The sequence below is a fragment of the Sorex araneus genome, chromosome 6 (assembly GCF_027595985.1).
Source record: "Sorex araneus isolate mSorAra2 chromosome 6, mSorAra2.pri, whole genome shotgun sequence".
Taxonomy (NCBI): domain Eukaryota; kingdom Metazoa; phylum Chordata; class Mammalia; order Eulipotyphla; family Soricidae; genus Sorex; species Sorex araneus.
This window is the reverse complement of record NC_073307.1, coordinates 148,410,349-148,424,542: the sequence shown is the minus strand read 5'-3', so window position 1 is coordinate 148,424,542 and position 14,194 is coordinate 148,410,349. Positions and strand designations below refer to the sequence as shown.

The following is a 14,194-nucleotide window of genomic DNA, read 5'->3' as shown; positions in this document are numbered from 1 at the left end:
GGCTTTTTGGGTCACATCCGGCGATGCTTAGGGCTGACTCCTGGCTCTGCACTCAGGAATCACCCCTGGCACTGCTCGAGAGACCATACGGGATGCTGGGAATCAAACCCGGGTCAGCTGCGTGCAAAGCAAACGCCCTACCCGCTGTGCTATGGCCCCAGCCCCTCGTGCCGAGCTTCTCCAGTTAGCTTTGTTCTCTTGGGGCACCTGGCCGGGAGGGGCTTCTCACCCGAACTGACTTTGTTTCCTGGGTGCTGCTGAACCGGGGCTCCCAGAGTGGCCCGTCCAGGGAGCCGCTCTCCATAGCTCGTTTGTCCCCTCTGGCTCCTCCATCTCAGCAGCAAGTCCTGGGGGGCCCAGTGCCCCTTGCCCTCAGGAGTCCATGAGACAAACCTGCCTCAGACCCCGATCACTACACTTCTCTGGCTTTCTCACCTGTGTTCAGTGCGCTGGGCTCCCACAGCAAGGGGGGCCGTGTGGCCCCACCTGCTCAGCCAAGGAGCTCCTGAAGGAAGGCCCTGCAGGTGGCTCGAGGGAATCGGGCCTGTCCTGGTGTGGGAGGCAGCGCCCCCTAGCGCCCGTGGCCGGCTATTCCCGCATAGCCGGAGGTGCGGGTTTTACTAGGATCTAAGTCTCCATCCCACCCCCCAGCCCCCGTTTTACGTGTGTGGGGATCAAACGCAGAGCCTTACACACAGAAACTGGGAGGGATGCACTCTGCTACATCTGGGATCTATTCCCGCCTTTCTGGTTTTGAGGCCACACCTGACTGCTCAGGCCACAGGGTTCCTCAGACCTGAGCCCCGTGTGCGAAGCGCGTGCACTGGGCCACTGAGCCGGCTCCCCAGCTGCTCGCCTTTATTGACGAAAAATAATTTTGTTAAGGTCTAATCTGGAGCCTCTTTGTGGCTAGGGCTCCTTAATTAAGAACTGCCCGGGGCCGGAGCGATAGCACAGCGGGTAGGGCGTTTGCCTTGCACGCAGCCGACCCGGGTTTGATCCTTGGCATCCCTTATGGTCCCCCAAGCACCGCCAGGAGTAACCCCTAAGCATCACTGGGTGTGTCCCAAAAAGCCAAAAAAAAAAAAAAAACTGCCCAGGGCGGGCAAGGTAAGAGCCACTGGTGTCTTTCGAGTAAGGGCAGCACCCGCTGGGATCAAGGGTTACGGTGCCAGGCTGCAGTTCCTGGGCTGTGTGGACCGTGTGCCCTGTCTGAGGGGCACTGCAGGAGCGCCGGTTCACAGATGGCACGGAGCAGAGGGCCAGTCTGAATATAGTATTTATTCGCATCATATATAGAACAGGTATTTACAGATACAAACAGAACCACAGCAGAACTGCCAGGAGCCCCCCGGGCCCCCCTCCCCGGGGCCAGCCTCTTCTGAGCGTGCGTGGCGGGCGAGCAGCAGGAGCTGGGCCCGGAGTCGGCCAGCTGAGTACCTGGGCGTCGGCCAAGGGAAATAGCTGGGGATTATGGCTTCAGCATTCTCCCAGAGCACATTCCTGAGAGCTGACAACGCGGAGTCCTCACCACCCCCCTCAGCCACTGCAGCGGGGCAGGGAGAGGGGCTGGGACATCCCTGAGCAGGACGCAAGGCCTCTCACCAGCCGCTGGCCCCCTGCCCCCTGCCCTGCAGGCTACTGTGTGGCAGCTGGAGCTGGCAGGGGTGGCTGTGGAGCCACCAGCTCCTGCCGCTCCTCACTCTGGCCTCGCAGCTGGCGAGGGCGCGGGCCGGGAAGACGGGCCCCAGCTGCGGCTCCCTTCAACCCAGGACCTGGGGCGCCCCAGGGAGAGCGCTTTGGGGGCTCCCTCCCTGTGGGCCGCTGGGGGTGCAGGCTTTGCCTCCCTCAGCCCAGCCCAGCACGCGGCTCCTGGTGTTGGCGCCCCGTCTGCCCAGGGCTCTCCCATGATGCCCAGCCGCTCGCCCTCCACCTCACACAACTCGAGTGGGGAGAACGGAGTCTATTGTGCGGGGCGGGGGCGTGCTTAGTCCACGAAGAGCGAGAACAGCACCATGACCACGATGCCCGCGAGGAGCAGGAGCACTTGCTGCGCGGAGTGCCTGTGGGGGGGGAGCAGGGCCGGTTCAGGGTGGGGGCCACGATTGGACACCCCATTCCCTCCTGCGGCTCCACAGGGTTGGGGGGGACCCCACTCACCACGGGTCATCTTCCTCCAGGAGGTCGGGGAGCACAGTGACCAGGGCGATATAGAGGAAGCCGCCAGACGTGAAGGGCAGGACCCAGGCTACGGTCTCCTCTGCGGAGGGGGGAGGAGGCCGCTGGCTGCCGCCCTGGGCCGGGCCAGGCCAGGGCCGCACACGTTCCTCCCGCACCGCCGCCCGCCGCGCCACCCCCACGCCCGTACCTACTCCCTTGGGAGACTGCGTGCAGATGGCGAAGCCGGCCCCCAGCAGGCCCCCCAGCGCCGTCGAGAGCTGCAGCTTGGCTGCGCTCCATCGGTCAAAGCCGGCCCGGAGCAGGATGGCAAAGTCGCCCACCTGCGGGGAGGGCCACATGTTCGCGCGGGACTCCGGACCCCCGCGGTGCGGCCTACCCATCCTTAATCCCCGACCACTCACCTCGTGGGGGATCTCGTGCAGGAGGATAGCCATGGTGGTCAGGAGCCCGATCTGCAGGAAGGGGAGTCTGCGGGCCTGTGCCAGGACGTGCCCCTGCCCACCCGTCTCCCAGTGCCTGCCCTGTCCTGCGCGCTCTGGCTACGGTCTGGCTACTGGAAACGGGCGCCTGAGGCAGGCAGGCTGGGAATGGAGCCATCACACAAGACCGGGCCCGCAGGGCCTCTCTGGGAGAAAGGGCAGTGAGGCAGAGACCCAAGGTCCTGGGGCGAGAGGAAGAAACATTCCAGGCGGAGGGGACAGTGAGGCTAAGGCCACGAGGGGCCCCACCAAGTCAGGAGCAGGCAGGCGCCTGCGGCAGAGCAGGGAGATGGCAGGAGGAAGCTTCTAGGAGCGGACCGGGCCCCTCCAGCAGCCTGGCGCGGAAGCAGGGGACCCCGACCGGCCGTGTCTGCAGCAAGAGGCCAGAGGTTGAGGACGGAAGGAGGCCGGGTCCAGAAGAGCAGCCGGGAGGTGGGGGCTTCCGGGGGGTGTTGTGATGGAGGAAGCAGGGTGCAGAGCAGGTGTGGGGGCCACACAGGCATCGTCTCCCCGGGACTGCGGGGCCCCGCCTGCTCCCCCACGCACCTTCTTGCTCACAAGGAAGCTGGCGGCCACGGCCAGCCCGTGCGTGAAGTTGTCGATGGTGTTGGCCAGCAGGTTGAGGTAGCCACTGACCTGGGGGCGGGAGAGGGAGACCTGGGCTCAGCGGGGGGGGGCACCGGGGGGCCAGGCTGACCACTGCGGGGGGCCCTGAGCGGGCCACTCACTTGGATGTTCCGGACCACGGCGCTCAGGCCAGGCCCTGCGGCCGGCAGGGCCAGAGAGCGGCCTCCATTGAGCGCGGCAGCAGCAACGGGGCCTTTGCTGGGGGCCTAGGGCCGGGAGAAGGAGGGAGAGGTGACATTAGATGCCCCCCACTCGGCCGGGGGAGACATGGAGACACCCACCCCTCTTTGGGGAGGTCCCTGCAAGCAGCTCTCAGGAGAGCCGGGGGCCGTGGCCAGGCTTGGCTGGCCACACAGTTAAATGCCGGAGCCAGGAAGTGCCGGGGTGGGGGGGGTAGGGGGACAGGTGGCGCTGAGAATGGAGCCTGGTCCTTGCATGCAAAGCATGTCCCCTGAGCCCTCAATTATCACCGGACTCAATCCCCCCCCCCCCCCACACACACACACAGTCTTTCTTTTTGCAGGTGCAGGGAGGGGCCTGGGTTCACACTGACTGGGTGGTGCTCAGGGGTCCGGGCCCGGTGTCACTCCCGGCAGGGCTGGGAACGTTGCGGTGTCGGGGATGGAAGCAGGGCCCCAGGCGTGCAGAGGCTCCACGGCAGTCCTTGGAGCTGTCTCTCTGGCCCCCGGGAACACCCCGCTGGGTCTGCCTGGGAGCTCCCAACCCAGCCAGGACCTCCCCCTCCACCCTGCCATCACTGTCAGAACAAGGCAGGAGGGCTGGGGTGGGCCCCGGGAGATCCTCCCAGGGCAGGGCCCCTCTCGGGGCCGGGCATTCACCTGGCCGCTGCCCTCTTTCTCCTTGCTGTCCAGGAACATCTTCTCCAAGGCCAGGAAGGCGAAGAAGCCGGCAATCACCCACAGCCCGAGCTTCTGCTGCTGCTGTAAGTTCTGGCCCTCAGCACCTGCAGAGGCGGCGCGGCTGGCTGGAGAAGGGCAGGCAGGGCAGGCCCCTCGCCACAGGCCCTCTCGCCCCCCGCAGCCCCGGGGCACCCATCACCCTACCCACCCCAGCCCGGGGCCCCACTCACCAGGGCTGCCGCTGCAGGTGTGGGCCCAGGCCTCGGGCAGCAGGTGGAGGAACACGTTGCCCAAGAGCCCTCCCAGGGCGAAGCTGAGCAGCTGCTTCAGGCGCCGGGTCCCAGCTACAAGGCAGAGAGGCTGAGCCCCTGCACCCCCCGGGGGTCCCCACCCCGGCCCACTGGGCTCCTGGCCTGTCTCAGAACACTGTGGGCTGCTGGACAGCCAGGGGAGAGTGAGGATGGGCTTGGCAGGGTCAGCGGGAGTCCCCGCCTCTCACCTGCAGCCAATGACCTTGGTGGAGCAGCCCCGAGACTCAGTTTCCTCACTGGGAACGATTATGCAGGAAGATCTGCTCAGCCTCCCTGCCACCCCCACCGGAAGGGTAGGGATCTGGGGACTTCCGCAGACTTGCCAGGTCCGAGGACAGACTCTGGGGCTGCCAGGGAAACTGAGGCCCAGTGGGCAGAGACCGCTGGGGAGGGGGTCCGAGGGCAAGCTGCCGACCTTGGCCGGCTCCGGCACCCTCTCGGGGCCTGTGCCTCCCTGTCTGAGAGTGGGGCTCACCAGCCCGGCCCCCACGGCCACACCGCGAGCTGCTCTCCGAGGCTTTGAGCTGGTGCAGGGTGGAGACAGCAGCACCCCAACGAAGGCCGCCCCGGTGCACAGCCTCATGCCAGCGCTCTGCCCAGCCCCGCAGACACCGCGCGGCAGCCTGGCGAGGCACATCCAGGGCCAACTCCCGGCAAGCTGAGTCCTGGGCTCCGGTCCAGGCTCATCAGACACGCTCACGGGCCGGGCGCCTGCACGTGCAACTGCAGCCCCTCCTACCCGACCACGCCTCTGCCCTGCCCCAGCCTGCCCGGGCCCAGAGATGCTGCAGCGCACAGGACAGAAGCGCAGGGACGGACGGGAGGGGCCACGCTCTGCCCCTGTGCCCAGCAGGGCAAGCGCCCACCTCACCCTGCACCAGGAAGGCGTCCGAGGGTACCACATCGCTCCCCATCAGGGCAGCTGTTCCCCCCTGGCCGGCCGGGAGCGTGAATGCAGTGACAGCCCAGCAGCGCCCCCCCCACCCCCGTCCCCACCATGACCTGTGCTGGCCAATGCACTCAGACAGACAGAAGCGGCCACCAGGCGGGTGGAGAAGCCAACGACTCTCGGGCATGCACGCCGCCCTCACCCCTGCCCACCCCCTCACGCCCGCTCTCCCCTCGGAGGGCACCCACCTTCTGAGCGCAGCGTGGCCCCCATCTCCAGGGGAACGACAAGCAGCGGGAAGACCCCACTCAGCCCCACCACAAGGGAGCCCAGGAGGGAGCAGACCCAGGTGTCCAGCCGCTCCCCACTCAGCAGGGCCCCCCAGGACTCGCTCTCCTTGTTGTCCAGGCGACAGGCCGCTGCAGCCCCCCGGCTCCGGGGGCCCGGCTGGGAGGCCCCAGCCCCTCCGAGGAGCTCCAGGGTAAGAGCCGCGAGGAAGAGGAGCCTTGGGCCCCCCATGACGCAGCCGGGGCCGGGACATGCAGGCATGCCACGTGCTGGAAAACACGAAAGTGGCTCTTGTGAGCGGTCGTGGCCCAGGCTTCGGAAAAAAACGTGGCATTTTAGCTCCCGCCCCACCTGCAGGGGCTGTGACCTCTGCCTCAGCCTTGGGGTGGGGGGCTCCGAGGGTGGACCAGGGGTGTACGGAGAAAGGGACTCAGCTTCTCCATCCCCTGCCCTGCCCACCACACATTTTTTCCTTCGGAGTCTCCTCCCGCCTCCGTGCGGACTTGCCCACTGGAGGCTAAACTTTCCCAAATGACGGGGTGAGGCTGGTGCTGGCTGGGTGCCCCTCAGCTACCGAGGACCCGGCCCAGCTGGGTGGCTCCAGCAGCCAGGGGACGCCTGCCACCAGGATGTGGCCGGGGGGAACACCTTCCAGAGGCTGAGGGCGCAGGGGAGTCTGCAGGAGAGGGGAGTTTCTTCCTGGGGAACGGGCCGCACCAGGAAAGCAGGGTGGGGGCTCCGGGAGACAGACCTGCAGTCAGGAAGGTCCCAGTACCCCCAGCACCCCCAGCCCCGTCCCTCATCTGCAGGACGTGCCTGGTCCCTCCCCAGGCAGGCCGGGCGCCAGTGAGCTGTGCTTGCCTGCCCCGGGCGGTGGGACCCCGCGGTCCCTGGGATGGGGGTGGGGGAGTCCCAGAGGCAAGAATGTACCCGGTCACAGGGGATGTGAGTCAACCAAGAGAGAAGTTCCAACCGGGGACTCAGGCAGGAGGGTAAACGTGGTCCGCCCTGCCTTAGGCTGGCGGTGACCTTGAGCTGCTGCTGTCCCTGCCTCAGTTTCCTCTGCAGCTCGGGGGTGGGACATAGGGTAGGAGTGGAAGTAGATGGGGGGGGAGAGGGCTGGGTTCAAGGTGCCCAGTCCTGTCGCTCCAGGCCTGGCCGAGGGATGGTGGTGAAGTCTCAGGCAGGACCTCCGTGGAGGCCGGGGTGGGGGTGGGGGGGCGGGTGCAGGGGGACCAGAGACACAGGAGCGGGGGACCGCGGGTCCGGCAGAGGAGAGCGGGCAGTGAGGGGAGTCGCCGCGGAGTGAGGATGCGAGGGAGGAGGCAGGCGGGCGCCCCGGAGATCGGGCGCGGAGCGACAGGAGCGGAGCCCGAGGAAGTTTCACTCGCGCCCGGGGCGGGCCCGGCGGGCACTCACCGTGCAACTGCAGCGGCGGCGGCGGCGGCGCTCCGGGCGGCCCCGGCCATCCAGCTGCGGCCCCGCGCCCCGCCCCGGCCGGCCCCGCCCGGCCCCCGGCCCGGAGCCGCCCCCGGCGCGCGGCCACGTCACACGGGACCGGCCCGGAACCCGGCGCGCGGCGCGCCCGAGGGGCCGCGGGGGAGCGCTGGGGCGCGGCGCGCTTCCGCCCGGCCGCCGCGGGGGACCCGAGCGGCCGGCGCGCTTCCGCTCCGGGCCGGGCGGAAGTGGGCGCCCCCGCGGCCGGGCGCGCGGCCGGGCGGGAGCGGGCGGCGGCGGGGAGGGCGTGCGGGGCCGCCGCGGCCGCCGCTTCCCCCCCACCTCCCCACCGCCGGGAGCCGTCGTGTCGCCGCCGGCCGCGCGGGGGCGCGCGCCGCTGCCCGCTCCGAGGCCGCCCGGCCCGGCTCCTCCAAGAACCCGGGAAAAGGGGAAGTGTCCGCCGCAGGGAGGGGCCCGGCCCCCGGGAACCTCAGAAGAGGGAATTTTATTCTTACTCATCGGATTATTTTTATGCTTCGGTTTTTCACTGGGAACCTCAGGCCCTGTTCTCCAGGCCTCTTAACCCTTTGGAGTCCAGTGCCTGCTGGCTGACAAACCGCCGCTTGGAACTCCAGAGCCGGGAGGACCAGGGATGCAAACTGCAGCCTTTGGCATCAGTCTTTGGCATCCCAGGGTCCTCCCTCTGCCCTGCTAAGGTGGGTGCGGAGAGCCCAGGGCTACAGAGTCACGCCCCTAGCAGGGCCAGGATTGGAATCTTGGTGCCTCTGCACCTAGAGCAAGCGAGAGCCTTCTTTTTCCTGCAGTGGAAGCACCTTTCTCCTGCACGGTGGCTGGGAGAGGGCTGGGCGCTTCCCACACCTGCATCCTCCTCGGAACCAGTTCGGTCTGGAGACTGTTCAGGATGGGGCTCATTGGTACTCATCTGCAGATCCGGCCATGGGGTGAGGGGTCTCCAAGACCAGGTCTTACCCTCAGCTGACCTCCCATGGATGCGCCTCGCCTCTGAATGGCAGGATGATCCCTGAGGATACACTTGACTCTCACGTAGTCTCCCCCGTGCCCTGTCCCATCCCCAACTCCAAAGTCTGCCCTCTCCGAAAGCCCCACCCGCTGCAGGTGGAACCACCTTTCTTGTGTGTGAACCACCTTTCCCGGCTCCTGGGGCTGGGGCAGACTCCTAACGGTCTCTGCAGAGGGAGGAATACGCTCAGACTTGCCCCCCTCGTCCCCTTCTGTATGCAAATCGCCTTATCCTAGGCAAAGCACTTCACAATACATGCAAATGAGTTCATAATAACAGCATTGCTGCCTCTGGGGGTGAGGGCTTGGCAAGGGCCAAGCAGAGATGCCACCACGTGCTGCCTCCCAGCACCTGCTCCTCCTTCCTGGCCTGGAAATCCTGTCTTCAGGCTCCTTAATGGAATCGAAAGTGCTTCGAGAGGCCATAAATGATGAGCACCGCAGGGAGGGCCATTCGTGAGTGGACGAATGAGTGTGGCTGTTAAAAAAGAGTGAATTCGAGGACTGGAGCGATAGCACAGCAGGTAGAGCATTTGCCTTGCACATGGCCAACCCGGGTTCGAATCCCAGCATCCCATATGGTCCCCTGAGCACCGCCAGGAGTAATTCCTGAGTACAGAGCCAGGAGTAACCCCTGTGCATCACCGGGTGTGACCCAAAAAGAAAAAATAAATAGAAATAAATAAAAATTACAAAAGAATGGATTCAATCTACCAGGGGCTCCCAGGTACAGAAAAGAGAACACGCGATGCGGAAATGTTTGTTGACTGTGAGGCACCATTTTAAAAGAATGACCAAAAGGACTCTCATGTGTATGTGTTGATAAAGGTACACAGTGATGCAGAAGAGCCACATAGCCCATCTCACATGAAGTGGTGAACTTCGTTCTGTGGGAAGAGGGGAAATGTAAGCCTATTAAAAAAAAATTAGGCCTGGTGAGGTCCGGGGATTGGCACTGAGAAATAAAGCACATACCTGGCCTGAATCTGACCCCCCCGACAGCGCGTGCCCTCCGCCCCCACCCCGCCCAGAGCCTCGCCTGAGTGCTCTGGGCCCTGAACTGAAAGGTCAGGCCACACAGAGGGTATGGGGCTCCCCATGCAGAACCACTGGGTGTGGCCCCTATAAAAATAATAACACAATAAGGGCTGGAGAGCTTGTACGGCACAGAGGCTCTGGCCTTACACACAGCCAACCCTGGTTCTATCCCCGGCACCACATACAGTCCCTGAAGCATATCCAGGAGCAGCTCTGGAGGCCCCCCAAAAGCACTGGGGAGACATCGGTAATCCCCAGCAGTGTAGAGCTGGAGTAGCACGACTTCCTTTGGGCCTAGCAGTAAGCCGCTGGCCTGGTTGGTCAAGCATAACGGGGGTTGGGCTGGAGCAATAGCACAGCAGGTAGGGCGTTTGCCTTGCATGCAGTTGACCCGGGTTCGATTCCCAGCATTCCATATAGTCCCCTGAGCACCGCCAGGAGTAATTCCTGTGCATCGCTGGGTGTGACCCAAAAAGAAAAAAAAAAGAATAATTGGGGGTGGGGTGGGGACTGGTCTCCTGAGCATTGCCTGGAGTCCCCCTGTACCCAGACAAAACACAAACAAGTATATCGGGTGTATTTCACTGTGATTCAGTTAAAAAAAATATTTAGGGCTGGAGAGGGCTGGAGCGACAGCACAGTGGGAGGGCTTTTGCCTTGCATGCGGCTGACCCGGGTTCAATTCCTTAACCCCTCTCGGGGAGCCCGGTGAGCTACTGAGAGTATACCGCCCGCACAGCAGAGCCTGGCAAGCTACCCGTGGCAGATTTGATATGCCAAAAAAAGTAACAACAAGTCTCACAATGGAGACATTACTGGTGCCCGCTCGAGCAAATCGATGAGCAATGGGATGACAGGGATAGTGACAGGGCTGGAGAGATAGTACGACGGGTACGGCATTTGCTGTGCACATGGCTGATCCAGGTTTGATTCCCGGTATCCCATATGGTCCCCCGAGTACCACCAGAAGAAATTTCTGAGTGCAGAATCAGGAGTAACCTCTGAACATCGCGGGGTGTGACCCAAAAAAGCCGACAAAAAATTAAAAAATAAAAAGAAATAAAAGGACTCCAAACACACACACACACACACACACACACACACACACACACACACACTTGGTGTTATAGAATGTCTGAGGTAGAGCACAGACCTTCCATGTGTGAGGCCCGAGATCTTTGGCCCCTCTTGACCCCTGAGCACCACCTAGGATGTCCCCCCCCACCAAAAAAACACCCACAATATCACCCTCCCCACACACACACACACCCCTGCACTCCAGCCCAGGGATGTGATCTGGTGGCAGAGCGCTTGCATGCCTGAGGCCGCATAGCCTCACATCGCTGCATCCATCCCTGCATGGCTGGGGGACACCCACATCATACTGCCAGCTCCAGGGCACCTCAACCAAGTGTGCCCCCACCCCGCTGCCCACACCAACAGCAACCAAAAGGGAAGATATAAAAAGCAAGTGACATCAAATAAAAGGCACATGGAAAAAATGAAAACAAACAAGCCAACAAAATATGTATGGGACTGGAGAGAGAGTACAGCGGGCAAAGCACTTGCCTTGCACACGGTCAACCCAAGTTCAACTCCCAGCACCACACTGAGTGCCACCAGGAGTGATCCTCAGCACGGGGCCAGGAATAAGCCGTGAGCACTCTCCCCTCTCCCCACGCCCCCGAAACAAGGAAAAAGAAAACCGAATTTATGATCAAATGGTGCAATTTCATTCAAAGTTCATTTGCCACAATGGGCAGGTTACCTTGATCGTCTGGTACCTGATGCCCTTGGACCACTGGCCTCACTCTCCAACGCCTGCTTCTTCACCTGTAAATTGGGTCACAGCACACGGGAGGACTGTGGGGGAGGATGAATTGATACTGACAATGTGCTTAGAACAAGACCTGCCAGATGGCAAGTTCAAAGGCAGGCTTTGATTTTGTTATCAAAACGCACCTGCTCCCGTCTGGCGTAGCCCCGTGAAAGGGGCCTGGTGCCAAGTCCCGGGGCATCTCTGCAGAGAGCTGCTTGGTTCCGAGACTCTTTCGTGTATCTCTGGGTCATGGCCATTAAGGAGCTTAAATAGTAGCTGGGGGCAGTTCATGGGCTCATCTCAGGGTCCCATTTGGGAGGGGGGACGAGCGGGACCGGCTCATCCCCCATCCCGTGGGCTCATCTCCTATCCCGTGAGGCCGGGTGTTGCCCGTTACTGCTCCCGCTTATCTGGGCTTCAGATAAAAAACAGTTTTATTGTTTTATAGGTCTACCTGGCATTACCGGGAGGACCAGCAGTGCCAGAGACGGGACTTGGGCCTCTTGTACAGGATGGGCTCAGTCCTTTGATCTATCTCTCTGTCCTGGAATGACTTGGTGATAGCAAACAGGAAAGCAAACTATTATTACTAATAAGGTATTTTTTGTTTTTTTTGTTTTTTTTTTTTTTTTGGTGGGGATCACGCCAGGCTATGCTTAGGACTTGCTCCTGGCTCTGCACTCAAGGATCACTCCTGGCAGGGCTCGGGTATGGTATGCTAAGGATTAAACCTGGGTCAGCACCCTACTTGCTGAATTATCCCTCTAGCCCTTATTATTACTATTTTTGTTGCTGTTATTGTATTGTTATAATATTTAATAATATTGTTATTATTGGGCTGGAGCGATTTCACAGTGGGTAGGGCGTTTGCCTTGCACGCGGCCAACCCGGGTTCGATTCCTCCGCCCCTCTCTGATAGCCCAGCAAGCAACCGAGAGTATCCCGCCCACATGGCAGAGCCTGGCAAGCTGCCCGTGGCGTATTCGATATCCCAAAAACAGTAACAAGTCTCACGATGGAGACGTTACTGGTGCCCACTCAAGCAAATCGACAAACAATGGGATGACAGTGACAGTGATTGTTATTATTATTGTTACTTAACATTGCTGCTAAGTAATCCCAGCAATGCACAGGGGTTACTTCTAATTTTGCATTCAGCAGACCTGGGTTCTATCCCGGGCATCTCATATGGTCCCATGAGCACCGCCAGGAGTGATTCCTGAGTGTAGAGCCAGGAGTAGCCAGGAGTGCAGAGCCTGAGCATAGCCAGGTGTGGCCCGATAACCTTAAAAAAAAAAATCCCCCCTGGTGGTGCTTGGGGTGCATGGGATGGCTGGGGTCAAACCTGGGTCGGGGGGCTGGAGAGATAGCACAGTGGGTAGGGCGTTTGCCTTGCACGCGGCTGACCCGGGTTCAAATCCCAGCATCCCATATTGTCCCCTGAGCATGGCCAGGGGTAATTCCTGAGTGCAGAGCCAGGAGTAACCCCTGTGCATTGCCAGGTGTGACCCAAAAAGCAAAAAAAAAAAAAAAAAAAAAAAAAACAAACCTGGGTCGGGGGTGCATAAGGCAAATGCTCTACCCACTATACTGTAGTCCAGCCCTGGCCTCTAGTTAATATTTCTCTCTCTCTCTCTCTCTCTCTCTCTCTCTCTCTCTCTCTCTCTCTCTCTCTCTCAATGGAATCACAGTGAGCTACACGGTTACAAGGTTGTTCATGATTGGTTTTCAGTCATACAATGTTCCAACACCCCTCTCTCCACCGGCCTGCTAAATTATTTTAAGGTGTTCTTTAACACCCCACTCGCTGGCTCTGTGCTTTCTTAGCGGTTTCATTCACTTTCAGAATTACTCTTGGGTCATGAGTGTGTACTCATGTCGGCATGTCAGCGTGTCATGGAGGAACAAGTAGCCTTATCGTGGCTAGAGAGGCGGGCTGGCGGGGAAGGGCCGGGAACCGGCTTCCCAAGCTGGTTGGTGCACCGGGCCCCGCCGCTGCACTCAGGATGCTCTCCACGGCGGGAGGGCTGCGCGCTCACCCCCGCCCCCCCCCGCGCCTTGGCTGGCATTTCATCTCCCCCTGAGCTGTCCGTGGGCTTTTGGGTTATTTCCAGACGTTGGCTGTGAAGAGCAGGGCGGCCCGGTCTCTGTGCCCGCCGCAGCGGCTCCTGATTTCCCACCTAGAGGGGCTGTGCCGTCTGGGGCGGCTGGCAGATAAGGCCAGATTGCCTGCCCCGTGGTTAGGTGGAGCTGCGCCCGCCCGACCCCGCGGGGCTGGAGCCGCCTCTCCTCCCAGCCCGGTGCAGAGGTGCCAAACAGCCACGGTGCCTGGGGGCCTCATTTGCATCGTCCTAGACGTGCGTTAGGCCGTGTGCGTTAGGCCTGCCCAGCGCTGCTCGCTTCTCAGGACAGTCCTCAGCTGCCCCGCTGTGTGTGTGTGTGTGTGTGTGTGTGTGTGTGTGCGCGTGTGTGTGTGCGCCTGCGCGTGTGTGCGAGCATTTCTGCGTGTGTGTGTGCGTGTGTGTATGCACACGCGTGTGTGTGCATGCACATGCGTGTGCACGCGTCTCTTTCCCACCCCCCACCCCCCATGGGTCTGGAAGGTTCTTTCTGCGTGGCTGAGGCTTTCTCGGACTCCTCCAGCTTGCGGCTTACAGCCTTTCACTTTCTCCCGGGTCTCTCTTCCCTCCCACACCTGTGGGGAACCCCAGGGGCGCGGCTAGACGAGTGTTGCGGGGCAGGGGTCCCCTTCAGAAGCCCCTGAAGTACACCCCCGGCTGCTTGTCCCTCTCTAGAGCACGGTGCGGGGTGGTTTAAAGGGGACCTCACCCCGCTTCCCACCTCCCTCCCAGGTTTGGCAGGGCAACGAACAACGGGGATCTGGAGGGCCCCTCTTGTTGGAGTGGGTCCGTGGGGGGCTAGGGAGCCTTCCGCCATGGTGACCCCCCACCCTTAGACATCGCTTCCGGCTCCTCACCTGCGCCTACAGGGCCCCTCTCTGCTCCGCTGGGCAGCTGCAGGCGCGGCCCTGGCGCTCCCAGGGGGCGGGCGGCAGCGGGGAGGGCGGGGGGCAGGGGCCGGGCTGGGGCGGGTGGGGGGCCGGAAGCTGCCCGAGCAGATAAGGCCGAGGTCGGCCTGCGGTGAGACAGTGCGGGGCGCTGCCTCCTCCCCCTGCCTCCGCCAGCCGCCCCCGCACCCTGGTGCACCCGCCCCCTCCCCTCTCC

At 62.3% G+C, this 14,194-nt stretch overlaps 1 protein-coding gene across 4 annotated transcripts; it reads right to left on the bottom strand.

Annotated features, from left to right (window-relative positions):
- Positions 1–1,261: 1,261 nt before the first annotated feature.
- SLC39A13 (solute carrier family 39 member 13) lies at positions 1,262–7,163 on the bottom strand. 4 transcript variants are annotated; one of them, XR_008630721.1, is made up of 10 exons: positions 7,055–7,163; positions 5,596–5,904; positions 4,378–4,491; positions 4,127–4,251; positions 3,389–3,493; positions 3,207–3,296; positions 2,583–2,633; positions 2,373–2,501; positions 2,161–2,260; positions 1,262–2,063 (listed from the first exon to the last, which is right to left on the bottom strand). XR_008630721.1 is itself a non-coding variant. In XM_055142506.1 (10 exons), the coding sequence occupies exons 2-10, from the start codon at positions 5,894–5,896 to the stop codon at positions 1,988–1,990; spliced, it is 1,095 nt and encodes a 364-aa protein (XP_054998481.1). In that variant the 5' UTR covers positions 5,897–5,904; positions 7,055–7,163; the 3' UTR covers positions 1,262–1,987. The 4 variants fall into 4 exon arrangements, 3 of the variants coding, with proteins under 3 accessions (XP_054998481.1, XP_054998480.1, XP_054998482.1); XM_055142506.1 differs by having other exon boundaries at positions 2,369–2,501; XM_055142505.1 differs by having other exon boundaries at positions 2,161–2,501.
- Positions 7,164–14,194: the final 7,031 nt, after the last annotated feature.

Excerpts from the sequence above, each read along its gene's own strand:
- SLC39A13 (XM_055142505.1), bottom strand. The coding sequence starts at position 5,896 with ATGCCTGCATGTCCCGGCCCCGGCTGCGTCATGGGGGGCCCAAGGCTC. Across the intron at positions 4,252-4,377 it reads CACCTGCAGCGGCAGCCCTG|GTGCTGAGGGCCAGAACTTA; the intron begins GTGAGTGGGGCC and ends CCGCCTCTGCAG. Across the intron at positions 2,502-2,582 it reads TGCACGAGATCCCCCACGAG|GTGGGCGACTTTGCCATCCT; the intron begins GTGAGTGGTCGG and ends CCCTCCCCGCAG.